Raw genomic sequence first — 15,836 nt, forward strand, 5'->3', positions numbered from 1 at the left:
ATTCACTGAGTGCAAACAGCATATGCTGTTCTGTGTCAGCCGCACCACACGGATACGTTTTCTATGTTTATTTACACTTTGATTTGAACAAAAACAACGTATTTGCATGGCGCAGCTGACATAGAACAGTGTACGCTGTTTGCATTCAGTGGATACTCTCCAAAATGGCACTAGGGTGATGTGGAGGAGACACATTGTTGAATAAAGTTGTTATTTTTATTTTCTTTGCATACAAAATGTATTCTTGTAGTTTTGCAAAATTACAGTTGAACCCCTGATGTCACATGGATTATTTTTCCAATCTCCTTGCTAAATTTCTGGACCTCGATCGTGTAGGGATCCTTATTGTCTATGGGAAGGAAAAATATCTTCATTTGTGTTCCGAAGATGAACAAACATGAGGATGAGTAATTAATGACAAAATTTTCATTTTGGGGTGGAGTAACCCTTTATAAGCAATATTTAATTAAAAAAAAGAGCAGAATATTAAAATGATTTCTAAAGGATCATGTGACACAAATGCCTTGAAATATATCATCTGATTGATGTCTTGAGTTGTGGTAACCATAGTATAAGCGGAGTGATTGATTTTGGTGCATTGAATTCTAAGACAATAATGCACACCTGAGGTGTAACTGCCACTCTGCTTCGTGTCGTGTTCGCATCACCACCTCAAGTGTGCATTATTTTCTTAGAATTCAACACACCAAAGTCAATTATTCATTACTTAACAGAAAACAGTTGTTTAAAATTGTAATAATATTTCTAAATATATTGTTTTTACTGTGTTTTTTGTTCAAATAAATGCATAAAAGATTAAAAACATGGAGAGAAACATTTTTAAAAAAAATTACTGACCCCAAACTTTTAAACAGTAGGGTCTTTTTTTTTTTCCTCTAATATTTTTAAATTAGTCTTAATTGAACTGCATTACAGCAACATACAAAAGCCGTTATAAAATATGGGCATGTCCAGACTCTTTGTACTGAAGTGGAGGGGATTGTGTAGTACTTTGTGAACGACGGGCGTTCCAGTTATGCAGGTCTCCGGAGCTTTCTGTGAAATTGTGCACAAACAGATTCTGTGTGAACCACTTCATAACAATGATAATGGTAACGTAAACTCTTATTCACAATGTGTGTGTGGAGGCTGTGGAAAAACGTGAACACTTATTCATGATGTGTGTGTGGAGGCTGTGGAAAAACGGGTGGTGTTGGTGGAGAAGAGGGAAAGATGTGGGATTGGAGATGGAACTTCTTTCTGACTAGAGCTGAAGCCGTTCTCAGGTAGAGCTACTGCTTTTAGAACAGGGTGTAGGAGGCTTGCTCACAGCCTGAATTGCTCTTACATAAACACAAATTTCAGAGAACAAATCTGCACAAGGCAGCCATCAGAGTATTGGGTGCATATAAAAGAATGCAGTACATAAAATTCAACACGTTCCCCACCACAGATTCCTTAAAGAATGTGGTACATTGTTCCTCCATGACCTTTTAGCCTTTGTCTGCCATTAATTACTCATAACAGCACGGCTTGTGCACTACTTTAGTGATGCTCTCATTTCCTTTGAGGGCCAATTGGCTACTGTTTGGTCATGCAAAATGCATTTGCCTTTCCTAAAAATTTTGTCATCATTTATTCACCCTTAGGCATCATAAAAGTTGGCAATATGACTTGTGCACTATATTTCAAGTACTGAAGCCATTTCGTGCTGATGTTGCAGTCTTTTTTAGTTACGTTTTAAACTTGACACGTCAAGACATTTTGCACCAGGTTTCAATGATGATCGAAACCAATAGCATTTGATGTAATTTATGTGAGGCCATCCTTTAAAATATTCTTGTTTGCCGTAACCCGACCGACCCTGTCAATTTAGGACCGACTCAATTTTTTTTTTTTTTTTTTTGCTTTTAGTCCGTACAGATTTGCCGGTTGTACATTTGCGTTAAGACCGACCAATTTTTTTTTAACGCTTCAACTAATACAAAAGCAATAAAATAGTATTCATTATATTTTAGTAAGTATTGTAAAATTACTTATATATAAATTGCCTAGGCCTACATACAAACGAAGGCTACGTCCTTTCTTAAAAAAAAAAAAAACCTGTGACATCATCCATGTTTACACGGATGTCACACTATGGTCGGTGCGTTCACTTCGTCTGCTCTCATTCACTGTCAGAGTCAAGGGTTCAAGCCTGGTAATAATGGCTGTGGCTGCAGTAAACAAAATGTTCAGGGTCACTGTTTAAAGTCATATGGGTTCGGGCACCATAATACATCAAAAAAATCATTAAAACAGCTTGACACCGCTTTAACTTGGCACGAAGTTCTGGAAAAACTGTGCCCAGATCTTTTCCCATCCCTTCTCCCGTCTAGTCTAAAACCGCGACCGTTCACTTTACGTTCGAAAATCTATTGCACGAATCGATTGGATCCACCAACACAAGTTTCGAAAATGAAAATAGGAAATTGATTTTAACGACCTTCTTTCGGAGCGCGTCCAGGTTTTTTTTTCTTTGGAACACGCGTCACACAGCAACTGCAGCTTCGGACACACACAAATAACCGCAAATAATACTTCTGCACAGTGTTTCTCTTTTTACAACAGAAATGTGAATTCTGCCCATATTCAGACAGTATCATGCATACAGATACTGATTCGGGCTAGAATCGCCGTATGCGATTTTTTGTTGTTGACATTTCTAACCGTAAAAACTCCTGTTTGTCACTGTGCACGTAACTTAACAACAATTAATCATCAGAAATATTGGTCTTTACCAATATATTGAATCTTTACATTCGTCCTGCCTGTTGTCCGTTGATTTACCTATATTTGGTGTTATTTGCTTTATAAAATGCATCTAGACATGCTAAATCGATTTTACAATCGATTCAATGAACACTTGTCACTCAAATCAAACAGGATTTTTTTTTACAAAAGTGACAACCCAAGAAAGTAAAGTAAACAGTCTCTCATTTGTAGGTTGCATTGACACCTATCGGTGGATGCAAGTAAAACAGTATGTAATGTTTTTTCTCTTCTCACCTGAAATTCATGCAATAAACATGTTTTTGACAAAGATTTCAATTTGTTTGTGGTCTATATAGCCTGCATCAAAATGAGGTTTGCAATGATGCGCCCGAAGGAACAGGTTGAAGACCCAGTCAGTGACATCACGATATGCTAATTTGTTTAAATTCATACCAACATAATCACCATCACCAAAATTGTACTTTTTTTTTACATTGAAACTTAAAAAAAAATATAGACCTACCTACCGACCCTTGTTTAATTTTTTTTTACTGTTACTGCAAACCAAAATATTTTTAAGGAAGGCCTGAATCATGCATTTTTAGAGGGTATGCCATTATAAGCATCATAAAAGTAGGGAATATGACTTATTTTGAAGCCATGCAATGTCTTGAACATTTGAAGCAGTTTACATGTCATGTCAATGATGACCGAAATCAAAAGCTATGTATGTGTTTCCCGAGGATCTGCCATTCAAATTATGTGAAAATTGACATTTGTTTGGTCGAACTATTCCTTTAATACTGACAAATGTGTTTTGACAAATCGTGTTCTACTTTTAAAGCGAGATGTCCTGATCTTTTGAGTTCACAAACTCACTGAGGCAGGTGGCGACAGTCAAGATCAGCAGAGACAGAAGTCATCTGAACCCTGAAGAGCTGAACTCCCTCTGCTTCGTAAACAAACCTGACCGCCCCGTGTTCTCTGCATATCGTTAACCCAACTAAAAGACACAGGTGACATTTATTGACCTCTGCCTTGATCTCCAGTGACTCCTGGCAAACCCAATCTCCAGCGCTGCACCTGGGTCCAGTTGTGACTGGGCCGCTGTCCACCATGCAGTATTCAGCTCCAGCCCATGAAATATTCAACACAACACAACGCTGACAACAAAGAAACAGTAACACAATCAAGACTTCACTGGCCCAGATTGTCTTTCGATTTGCTCGTTCCTTTAGTCCAGCATAGTGGGTTTAACAGGGTTAGCTTAATATCTGAGCTTCCTTGACACAGTTACACAGCTTTTGTTGACTGTTTATCGGTGTAGACAGCAGTAGAGCTCCAGTTTAATCTGTACTAATCATGTTAGAATACTTTGTTTGATGTCACAAAAATCAAACCATGAAAGGAGTCCACTCCTGATCTCCATATCTCAGATCTTATTCACTGTACATATTATCAGCAAGGGCGCAACCAATGAATGAATCATAAACAGCCTTGGAATTCACGTGTGCATATTGTTTGTTTCCTACTGTGTGATAATTGCTGCGTATAATGAGAATAAGAAGGCTCATTTTTGGCAGCCAGAGATGAGATAAGAAATCTTTGGCACGTGTCCATTTCCACACCGACCAGTGTAATGCTTTATTGAAAGGCCATCATGCAAAAACACATTGATTTTTGAGTGTGTGGGTCGAAACACAAATTATGTAAAATATCGGCAGTTTGCACAGTTTAAAAAGTATGCATTCGCAATTCTGTTTTAATTCTATGTGTTGCATAAGGGATGTTTCAGCAGCATTTCCAAACCACAAAATTTAGACTACTAGTTAGTTAAATAAAAAAAAGCACATTTTCACCAAATAGATGCTCTCAAGCTGAAATCGTGTTTGCCTGTGGAGGTAACCATAGCAACATGAGCTGCTCGAGCTGTTTCCATTAAAATCAGTATTGAACCGTACAGTACTCTGACAAAACACAAGTACTGTTATTATGCATCACTTTGTTAAATGTTTACATATCGCAGAAGTACTGTATATCGCTCAAAAACTTTTGTAAGTCTTTAAAGTTCCTTGAAACCTTCCATTTCGGCACAGGTCAATCGTTATGACAGATCTAAAAGATGACAAATAGGCAGTACAAAATGCTTACTTGTAAAAGACCTTTTTTGAAAAAGAAATGCATATATTTATGTGGTGTGAAGTCTGATCTTTGTGAAAATCCAGAGGGTCAGTAATTGTGTCAATTCTTTCACTGTTTTTCATTTGTACTGAACTGTACAATAAATTTATCCTATGGTGTGACATAGCATTTCGATAAAATTAAGAAAACAATCTCTTATCTAAATATCTTCATTGTTAGACACTTATTTTCATATAGTGCTATTTATTTAATATTAAATTATAATTACCATAATTTTTTTACATGACTTGTTGGACAATTTCAAGACAAATTGTGTTGTCATCCATTCAAAACTGCTGAAAATAATACCATTTCAAGTTGAGTGATATTTGTATCTCCCTTTTTGCAATACTCAGCTGTTTTTTTTTGTTTGTTTGTTTGTTTGTTTGTTTGTTTTTTTTAAGAAATTTTGAGATAAAAAACTAATCTGGGGTTCTATGTGTGTCACACCATAGGACCTTACGTCACATTAAAGGACAGAAATGGTAGTTATTAAATTATTTCTATGTAATTTTGAACATGTCAAAGGAGAAAGAAAGTTTAATTTTGATGCAAACAATATCGACATGTTTTTTAAACAAAGCAAAAAACTATTTTCATCAACATAATTCAGTGTCTTACACAATCAGTATGTTACCGAAACTCTTCTAGCCCCCTCGCTGCATGTGTTGCACAGCTAAATATGATTGATATTCAAACTATATTCATTAACGTGTTTTTTTTTTTTAAACTATATGGCTACTCCTTTTTTAGACATAATTTTGATTTCTATTTTCTTTCTGCATCGCTCTCCTACGATCTCCTCCCTTCTGTGTGGATCACTGTTAATTTTCTGTCTATATTTCCATGTCCTCTCTCTTCCACTAATTTCTCTCCCGCTCAAAACCAAAATATCACATTTTATACTTATTTTCATGACACTTTATACCAGTACAAGTTTTCTGTAAAAACATCAGAAAATTGTTTAATGTAATTATTGCATTTAAGAACACTGAAAATGATTACAAAAAAAAAAAAGAATTAAAAAATAGTTTAATCTTATGTAATTATTTAAAATGCTTCTTAAAGAGACCTTGTTCTGTGGTGGGACAGTACAGGCATCACACCGGAGGACATTTTCTGTCCCACAATAGGACGTTTCAGCCTTTTTCTGTCAATGAATGACCTTGCTAATCTGAGCTGACCTGACATTAGCGCTAAGGAAGACACATTTGCATAATTTTTTTTGTTTAGTGTACAGATTTTCATTAAAAAATATAATTCAGGGGTGTCACACCAAAGGACATGTACCATGTGCAGATGTCATGGGCTTGACAGGGGGCTTCAGTAACACGATCATAAATGGGGTCCTTCAACTAATTAAAGTTTTCTCTGAAATTGGCCGATTTAAAATCAGGATATGGTGTCACTTCAGCTTCTCCTCAGCGCTGGATGTGAATCAAATGAGCATGGAGACGGTACAGGTGACGAGGAGCTTCAGTGGAACATCAGTAAACTGCAGTCAGATGGGATTTTGTCAGGCCATGTGTCAGTAAATACAAATTTTCCTGTCCTGTCAGCTGTTATACTGTGCTTGTAACATGTGCTCTTCAATTGCACGCACGAAGGACTTGGCGTGCAGTATATCATTTAATATTAAAGCGTATTTATATATAAAAGGTTGTCAGAAATCACAATGCGTGTCAGATCTGTGTCACGTTCAACAGCAGCAGCTCTTAAAGAAATAGCAGCCAAAGCAACGTAATAACCATCTAATCTGATGTCTGTTTAGAACAAAAGAATAAGAAAAAAAAGAAATCAATAACTTTTGTAGCTTTAAGCATTCATCTATATTTAATTTCAAATGTAGTTTTGGATAACTATTCAATTTCTGTATATTTCCTATTTGTTGAAGGGTTTAGGTAGCTTAATATGACATTTATTATAATGATTTTATGTGAAGTTGTATTAGAACATTTTTAAGTCTAATAAATGTTAAAATTGATAGCTTTCATTTGTACTGTAATGTTGAAAGGCTATAATCAGTGGTCAATTTCATTGACATCACAGACACCAGTATTGGTATCAGTGATACTCGCCTTCAGTAATAAAAAAGATGCATGTGAAATTATTGCAATATAAAAGTATATTTAAAAACATTAATGTTAAGTGAGATTATTTGCGAAAAAAATGTTCAATCAAGTGGTTACATGTTTTAATCGATTGACAGTATATCATTTTTGTTATAGAATATAAAGAACATTCTGTGGAATGGGAAGATTCTTTACAGAACCAATCGATGCCAGTAATGAACCTTTTTTTTTTTTGAGTGAAATGCACAAAGAACATTTAGTCTTCCATCATATACGAAACATGCTTATATATATATTAAATAAGTGTTTTAGTGTTTCATGACACTTTAGAAACTATATTTTTTTTTTTCAGAATAATATGAAGCTTTTAAATAATTAAATTCTTTAAAGTGTGAACTCTACTGCTATGTGATGCTAAAAAGACATTGTTAAGAGCATCTTAGCTTCACAAAGCAACACTGACTCAATCAGGTTTGGGGGCAGCAGATGAGAGTCGTTGTCTTTGCAACGCTGTCTGATGATTGCAGTCACACAGAAATGGCATGCTTCATGTTTACAATAGATTTGCTGATAACAGTGGCAGAAGGCTTGCCTTTGCAAATAATATACATGTGTTCTTCATAATTAAGGAACTGAACCATGATGCTTTTGTCCAACATACAACAGTCCATCTCACCGCAAGCTCTAATTAAAAAGTTACAAAAATTTTTTTACATTGACCTGACCATTGTTGATTAACCACGTGCTCTTTACTTTTTAGCTCCATGTTAATTGCAAAACTAGATTTGAGTAGATCCTCGTTCCTTTTCCCCTAGTGAGTTGTGCATTGCAGATAGACATTTGCTTATTAACTTCAAGATTCCCTCGTGTCTACAGGAAACAGAGCAGCGCTCAAATGGGTTATTTATCAATCATGTCTGCATTTAAATCTTTTGAACTTAAGTGCTGAGGTGCCAGGAGATATCACTAGCCATATTAAAAGCTCCCAGTAAATACAGCTATGAATAGGATCTCATGAAAAGCAATATCCTGTCCTGCAGGTTACTTTTTGGATCCAATGCAATGTGCGGCTCACTGTGACCCGCTGACGTCTGTCTTTCATTGCATTCTGCCACCGGACACCCACATGCTTCTAATCCAATATGGACACCCCCACACAAACACACACGAAACATCACACACGCTTATAGAAGCATGCACATACATGCGTTGTACTCCTACACACACAGACAGCTTGTTATATCACCCATAATCCCAGTTACACATGCTCATGTATAAACTAGGGCTGAATGACAGCATAATATATCCTTGTGTGTGTGTACAGTGGCATGCAAAAGTTTGGGTACCCCTTGCAAAATCTCTGAAAATGTGAATAATTTATTATTTATTATAAATATATATTATTCTCCTATCTCAGCATATGATCATGGAGCTCAAGTAGAATGACTATCAGGTTCTTGGTCACCACACTAACCAAAGCTCTTCTCCATCAGTTGCTCTTAACTGTATATATGTATGTATACTTAAATCTATATTATCTCAATATATATGATATGTATTTAGATATATTCTATTTTTGTATATTTTCTTTTATCTTTGTGTTTAGTAACTCTAAATGATGATGACCAATTTGCTGTTTTGTATCATTTGTTGGCAAGTAGATATTGCCAATATTTCGATAGGTTTTTCAATATATATTACAAACAAATAAAATATTTCAGTACAAACAATCAGGTCACGTTGTTTTTCTTTAATTAATAAATATGTTTTACTTATATGCATCAAAGTAACACTAAATAGCACTATATAGTGCACTAAAGAATTGTTGAATTGTTGTGATGAACAGAATTATTGAAATGAGAATTACATTTTCTTGTAATTTAGAAAGAATGTCGTGTATATATATTGAATGTTTTCAAATATGCAACATATCCCCCAGGCCTAATACATACACACATAAAGAAAAGCACATGCTGTTCTTGTGTCTGTGGCACAAATCTGATGTTGTATTTGTCCTAATCTTACACTTTCCTTCTGTGAACCTTTACAAATCTTATAATCATCTTACCATGTTTTTGGCTTTGTACGCAACTCTGTTCTTTTTGGCACTTTTTGGTATTCTTGGCTGGAAATGTAAAAACGTTTAAGTAAAACCAAAAAAGTAAACAAAGTTGAATACAAATTCTTGTGTCCAAACCTCTGTGTGTGAGAGATGTCCTCTTGAGATGATCTGTGCTGACTTTCAGTGGATGGTACAGAAGTGTTGAGTTTTCCTTTAGCCAGTTCTCTTCATTATAGCTGCTGTCTCTATAAGCTCAATAGTCTTCCTCGCTCCCATAAGGCCCTGGGGTCAGTAATCTTTCCTTAGGCACTGTTAAGTCTCATTTTCCCCATGATAAACCAATCAGCAGGATGGCTTACAAACTCCATACGCTGCCCTGCCAGCCCCGATGGCATCTACAGGTCACTGAAGAATCTCATTGCTTTGAAGACAGTAGATCTATTCAAAACCTAGTGAGCTGCCTTGCTGTCTAAAGCCTACATGGGTGGCATCTCAGCTGTACAGGAGGCTCGACGCACAATTTATTACACCTTGGGAACAAATCTTTTTGCCGACTTGATCGGCAGCTCACTAGTTTTTGGAACAGAACTTTTTTTTGTTGAGAAAATTAGATTGGCTCTTTCAGAGCTGACAGTCTGATTTAGTACTTCAACGGTAGTACTCTGACTTTAGAGAGAACAACGTGATGAAGAAAGCAGAGTAAAACCTATTAATCATTGTCTTCATTTCCTTTTTTCCAGAAACCTGGGGAAGTCGGGCCTGAGAGTCTCATGTCTTGGATTAGGTACGTTTATGTCCTCCTCATCGAGTCCTTTTGTGAAGTAGATAAGGAAACCTGCAACCAACAATACAAGCTTTTGTAGTTTTTTTTTTTTTTTTTTTTTTTTGTGTCACAAGATGAATTTTCTTCAAACTGAACTGCTAGTAGTGGCAGACAGCAGAAATCTGCACCATGCAGCTGGGCATTAAAGATTATCCATGTTATCTGTAGCTTCATCTTAAGGCTTTTCTCTTTAGTGATCATTGGTGGATCACTGATAATCATTTAAAGCTGGTTTATCTTGTGAAAAGCAGTGACTGATTCTAGATCTCTTTACAGGAACATGGGTGACATTCGGAGGACAGATCACAGATGAGGTATGATGAGTGTAATCACTGACCGGTCCTGATGTGAGCTTTTATATTCTTGTACACTTACAGGAATAGTTCACCCAAAAATGAATTTCCTGTCATCATTTATTCACCCTCTTGTCTTTCCAAACAACTATATTAGTTTTATTTCTTCCAAGGAACACAATGTGTTTTATATTGTCAAACACTGAAAATCAGATCTCATTTATGACTGATTTAGACACTTTTCACCAGGTTTGATGCCAGTGATGCCAAAGGTAAATGATCTATTGATTGCAGTGCAACATTTAAATGCAAAACAATTTAACGTTGTAGATGAAAAACATAATACTGGTTTAGCACATCATTTTTTTTAACTAACCCATAAACATGTAAAATGTATGAAGAAGTCTTAAATTGACTTTTGTATTGTTATTTATGTAATCATTTATTCATTTATTTTTATTTAAGACTGACCATTATTTAATAAATAAATATCTAAATATACCCAGATATCTCTCTCTTTCTCTCTCTCTTTCTCTCTCTCTCTCTCTCGATTATATATATATATATATATATATAAAGTACAGAACAAAAGTTTGGACACACCTTCTCATTCAAAGAGTTTTCTTTATTTTCATGACTATGAAAATTGTAGATTCACACTGAAGGCATTAAAACTATGAATTAACACATGTGGAATTGTATATGGAATTATATACATAACAAAAAAGTGTGAAACAACTGAAAATATATCATATTGTAGGTTCTTCAAAGTAGCCACCTTTTGCTTTGATTACTGCTTTGCACACTCTTGGCATTCTCTTGATGAGCTTCAAGAGGTAGTCACCTGAAATGGTCTTCCAACAGTCTTGAAGGAGTTCCCCGAGAGATGCTTATCACTTGTTGGCCCTTTTGCCTTCTGTCTGCGGTCCAGCTCACCCCTAAACCATCTCGATTGGGTTCAGGTCCGGTGACTGTGGAGGCCAGGTCATCTGGCGCAGCACCCCATCACTCTTCTTCTTGGTCAAATAGCCCTTGATGCCTTCAGTGTGACTCTACAATTTCATAGTCATGAAAATAAAGAAAACTCATTGAATGAGAAGGTGTGTCCAAACTTTTGGTCTGTATATATATATATATATATATATATATATATATATATATATACATATACATATCGATATATTTCTTATGACTTCTAAAGTGTGATAGGGAAAAAGGAGAAGACTTTCTGTGACAAAGGTCAGAACCCCTGTTACAGTATGTTGTAGATTTTTTTTTAGGTGTACTATTGTCATAAATTAATCTATTACTTTTCCTACATAATTTTTTTTTTTGCAAAAATAGTGGTAAAATATCTATTTAGGAGTCTTAAACCTTTCCAACAATCATGATTAGATTAGGATTTAATTGTTAAATAGTGAAGTAAGCTTAGGCTTCCCACAGAGGAGACGGGTGACAGTTATTAAAGAGAAGGACAGTGCAGAATACAGCTTTTAATAATGGAATTGACTGCAACACTTCATCTCCTCTCCCTTCCTTCCTTCTGACAGATTGCAGAGCAGCTGATGACTCTGGCGTACGAGAATGGGATCAATCTGTTCGACACGGCAGAGGTCTACGCTGCAGGAAAGTGAGTGCGCCAAAATGCAAAAAAGTTTTATATGATGTTTTATTTCACATATTAATGGTGTTTGCTTATATTTGAAAAAATTTATCTATTTGTCAATTTTATACATTTTTTTTTTTTTAAGCATGAACTTTCCTCAAGTTTCCTTTAAAACGAAGGCTTATTTTAAAGGGTGAATGAACATTTCTATGGCAGCTGACCCAGGGCATCATTGGAAATGGCGTTCCTCGTCCGTGTCTTGCATGGGAGTTTGTGCTGATCTTGTCATAACGACTCAGCACAACCCAGCAGTGTTGTCCTTGGGATCAGGGAAAGACTTAAAACTGTCATGGCAGATATCACAATATTACTTCTAGTTGGATCTTGAAGCAGTATCATCTCTTAATGTGTCACACAAGCTAGATTCATCAGCTGTGAGCAAGAAAAAGCACCGTGATCAGTAGGATTATCTTGTTTTGACAGTGAACGCGGTTACATGACCTAAACCAAAACCACATGCCACACACTATGGGCCCTATTTTAACGATATAAACGCAAAGTGTAAAGCACACGGTGCAGGTGCACTCAGGGCGTCCAAATCCACTTTTGCTATTTTAATGACAGAAAAACGGTTGGAAAAAACGGTGCATGGTCTAAACAGGCTGTCCCTATTCTCTTAATGAGTAATGGGTGTTTTTTGGGCATAACGTGCAATAAACCAATCAGAGTCTCATCTTCCATTCCCTTTAAGAGCCAGTTGCGCTCGTGCCATGACGGATTTTCTATTTACACGACGGAATTTGGCAAGCGCAAAGACAGAACGTGTCTCTGAGATGAAATGGAGCTGCTCGTGTGCGGGCAAATAGATAGGCCAATTCTGAGACATGCGATGACTATCCATTATGACATGTAGGCATTTATATATGTGTGTACACACACACACACACACATTTGGCATGTTTGTGTGCTGCTGTGCATCCCTGTGTTTAATAAGCAGCGTGTATGCTCTTTAAATAACAAAGAAAAAACATTGCGCCAGACTTAAGACCAGATTTGAGTTGGTCTATGGCGCAGTCTATTTTCAGTTTCTTAAAATAGCATTGCGCCAGCAATGCGCCTGAACACACCTCTTTTTTAGACCAGCACGCCCATGGGTGCAAAAATGTGTGCAAATCACTGATCTATATATAACTGGATCGCTCATCGCGTTCTAAACTGCCAACAGACAGTGAAGCCACCGGAAATGTTCGATCCGCCATTTTACTAATCCCTACCAGCAGAGAGCACCATTGAGACACATTCAAACCGCTGTCCTAAAATAACTCTATTTGAAGTAAATCAGTCAATTGGGATTCGTTTTTACGTTATGTGTATTTAAATTCATCTTTACTTCAGATGTTATCTGCAGTGTTTACGGTCTTTTGGGGCAGTATAAGCGATATATTTAAATCATTTAGGTGGGTGTGTCTGCTGCGCACTGACGACACGGGTACGTTAACTGATCCAACACAAAATATAGCCTACGTATTTCTTTATGAAAATAATTTTTCAGGAATTGTTAAACATGAATGTGTTAGTATCGGAAATGTATTTGAATATATAACAATGGATACTACAATTATGTTGTTAATATTGCTCTATAAAGCTTAATTTACTACATAATCTGGGAAATAAAGCTTTATGTCTTTAAATCTGTACTGTATATAGTCAGTTATTTCTCTGAATAAATTCAGATTTCAGAATTAGCACTTTGTAGTTTGTTATATATGTTGTGGTCGTGTCCGTCTGATATTTATCGTGTTCATGATGTTCGCTACTGTAATGAACGTAGCTTTTTAATAAGTAAGTTAGGGGAAATTTGCGACCTTTAAAAAAATAACCGTTTACATAGGGTGTTTGCATTGTAACAATGTACAGAAATACTTCCGATTTATAAACGCTGACTTGTTAGGTGGTTTTCTAGTTAAAATCATACAATTTCCTATTAATTCAATAGAACGTTTATGCACACTAGGGATTACCAATATGGCGGCGCGGCGGCTTTACTTTCATGACGTCATGAGCAATCCAGTTCTATATTATAGATCAGTGGTGCAAATGCATTTGTTAATTAAACGACGTGTGCTGGACGGGAAAATGTGAACGGTGCCGGACTGAAACTAGCAAACACACTTGCGTTGCACCTATCGTCGCATTGCGTCGGGTGTATTATAGGGCCCTATATGGCAGTAGAGAATTAGAAAATAACATAGAGATGTAGTTACCCAAAAATAAGATAATACCTAAATGTTCACGTTACTGTTTTTATTTACGTGTAAGTGTATTTACTCTGTCTGCCATATATACAAATTTGGCAATCTCAGTCTCGTTTTTGGAAGTTATGGAGATTGGGACATTAATATGTATATGAAATTAGTTTTTAATAAATTCGGCCTAAACAATATTATTGTTACAAAAGCTTTCATTCTCTATTCAGCAATTTTTTTTTCTTTTGACCTTTTCATTTATCAGAGAATTTTTTTTTAACATTAATAATAAATGTCTCTAGAGCAGCAAATCATCATATTAGAATGATTTCTGAAGGATCATGTGACACTGAAGACTGGAGGAATAGTGCTGAAAATTCAGCTTTACATCACAGGAATAAATTACAATTACAACACAATATTACAAATTACTTATGTAATTTGAGTCAAATAAATGCAGGCTTGGTAAGCAGATGCGACTTCTTTTAAAAACTATATATACTGTACATGTTCATGTATTTACAATTTATATTATATATATAAATATATTCAATATATAAACAATGTCATTTTCATATATATATATATATATATATATATATATATATATATATATATGCATGTGTGTGTATTTAATTATACATAATAAATATACACAGTACACAGACCTATACTCTGTAAACAAAAAGTTCTATTTTGGATGAGATTAATTGTTAAACAGCACTAATATAGGCATCTGATGTATTTTTGTTTGTTTGTTTGTTTTACTCTCCTTTGATGTTTAACCCATATTAATTGTGAACATTGCTGCTATTTCCAATTTGAGAGATATCTGTATATCAGTTAGAGTTAATCTCAGATGTTGTTCTTAGTGCAGAGAATACATATTAGAGCGCATTTGCCTTCCTCCAAATGAAGAAAGTTGCCTGACACATGATGTTTCATAAATAAACTGTTCAAATTAGGTGAGGATAGCGGTTGGTAATGTGCTCTGTCATTAGCTGAGCGTGGGCATCGCTGAACGTCGGCGGCGCTGATGGGGTGAGAGAGTGGGAAGACATGAGAGTGGGAAGGTCTGTTTTATTTAGCCTTTTGGAATAAATACGGCTCCGGCAGCATTTACCATCCAGCTGTGGTCAATGTAGTGTGCTACGGGACAAACACCCCTGCGTAAATATAGCACCAAAACGCTTACATCAGCAAATACACACACATCAGCTTTTGTCTCCTCTCTGTCTTTCTCTCCCTCGCACATAAACAAACAAAAACATAGGCTGACCCGCCCCCTCACGAGTCTGTGTCCATCTCCGTCTCTGTTCAACACACTAACATAAGTGCGCTAGCATGCAATTCAGAAATCCTCATGAAGATGAGCTCAGTTCTGCCGTCTCAGGGAACCTGCTTTGAAGTTGGGACTTTTTAAGAAAGTGCATCGTACATTCATGTGGATTAATGAACCTCTCTCTGCAGCTAATGACCACTAAATCAAAGCACAACAGCTAGCTTTCAACAGCTTTCTGTTTTCATATAAAGCCTGGATCATTGTGAAACATTGAATCAATCCAGATTAAAGATGTTCATCCATCTTTGTGATAGACTGATTAGTTTGTTTGACTTGCACAACACTCTGGAATACTTGATTCTGATTGATAAGTCGGCTTTCTGTTATTAAATATTTTTTTTTTATAATAATCATTTAGAATAATGTACTTTATAATAATATTAATTTTTTTAAGGATTAATATTTTTTATGCACATAGCTGTACATTGTAAGATGGATTGTTTACAGTGACCAGGTG

General features: G+C 35.9%; 1 protein-coding gene across 6 annotated transcripts in view; it reads left to right on the top strand.

Moving 5' to 3' along the window:
• LOC132126274 (voltage-gated potassium channel subunit beta-2-like) overlaps positions 1-15,836 on the top strand; it is a 180,901-nt gene that overhangs the window by 136,594 nt on the left and 28,471 nt on the right. For all 6 annotated transcript variants that reach the window (XM_059537430.1, XM_059537435.1, XM_059537431.1 and 3 more), the window contains 3 exons: positions 9,810-9,853; positions 10,169-10,206; positions 11,736-11,815. In XM_059537430.1, the coding sequence (XP_059393413.1) occupies positions 9,810-9,853; positions 10,169-10,206; positions 11,736-11,815 (162 nt within the window). The remainder of the gene's footprint in view (positions 1-9,809; positions 9,854-10,168; positions 10,207-11,735; positions 11,816-15,836) is intronic.

Source organism: Carassius carassius, chromosome 44, assembly GCF_963082965.1.
Source record: "Carassius carassius chromosome 44, fCarCar2.1, whole genome shotgun sequence".
Lineage (NCBI taxonomy): Eukaryota > Metazoa > Chordata > Actinopteri > Cypriniformes > Cyprinidae > Carassius > Carassius carassius.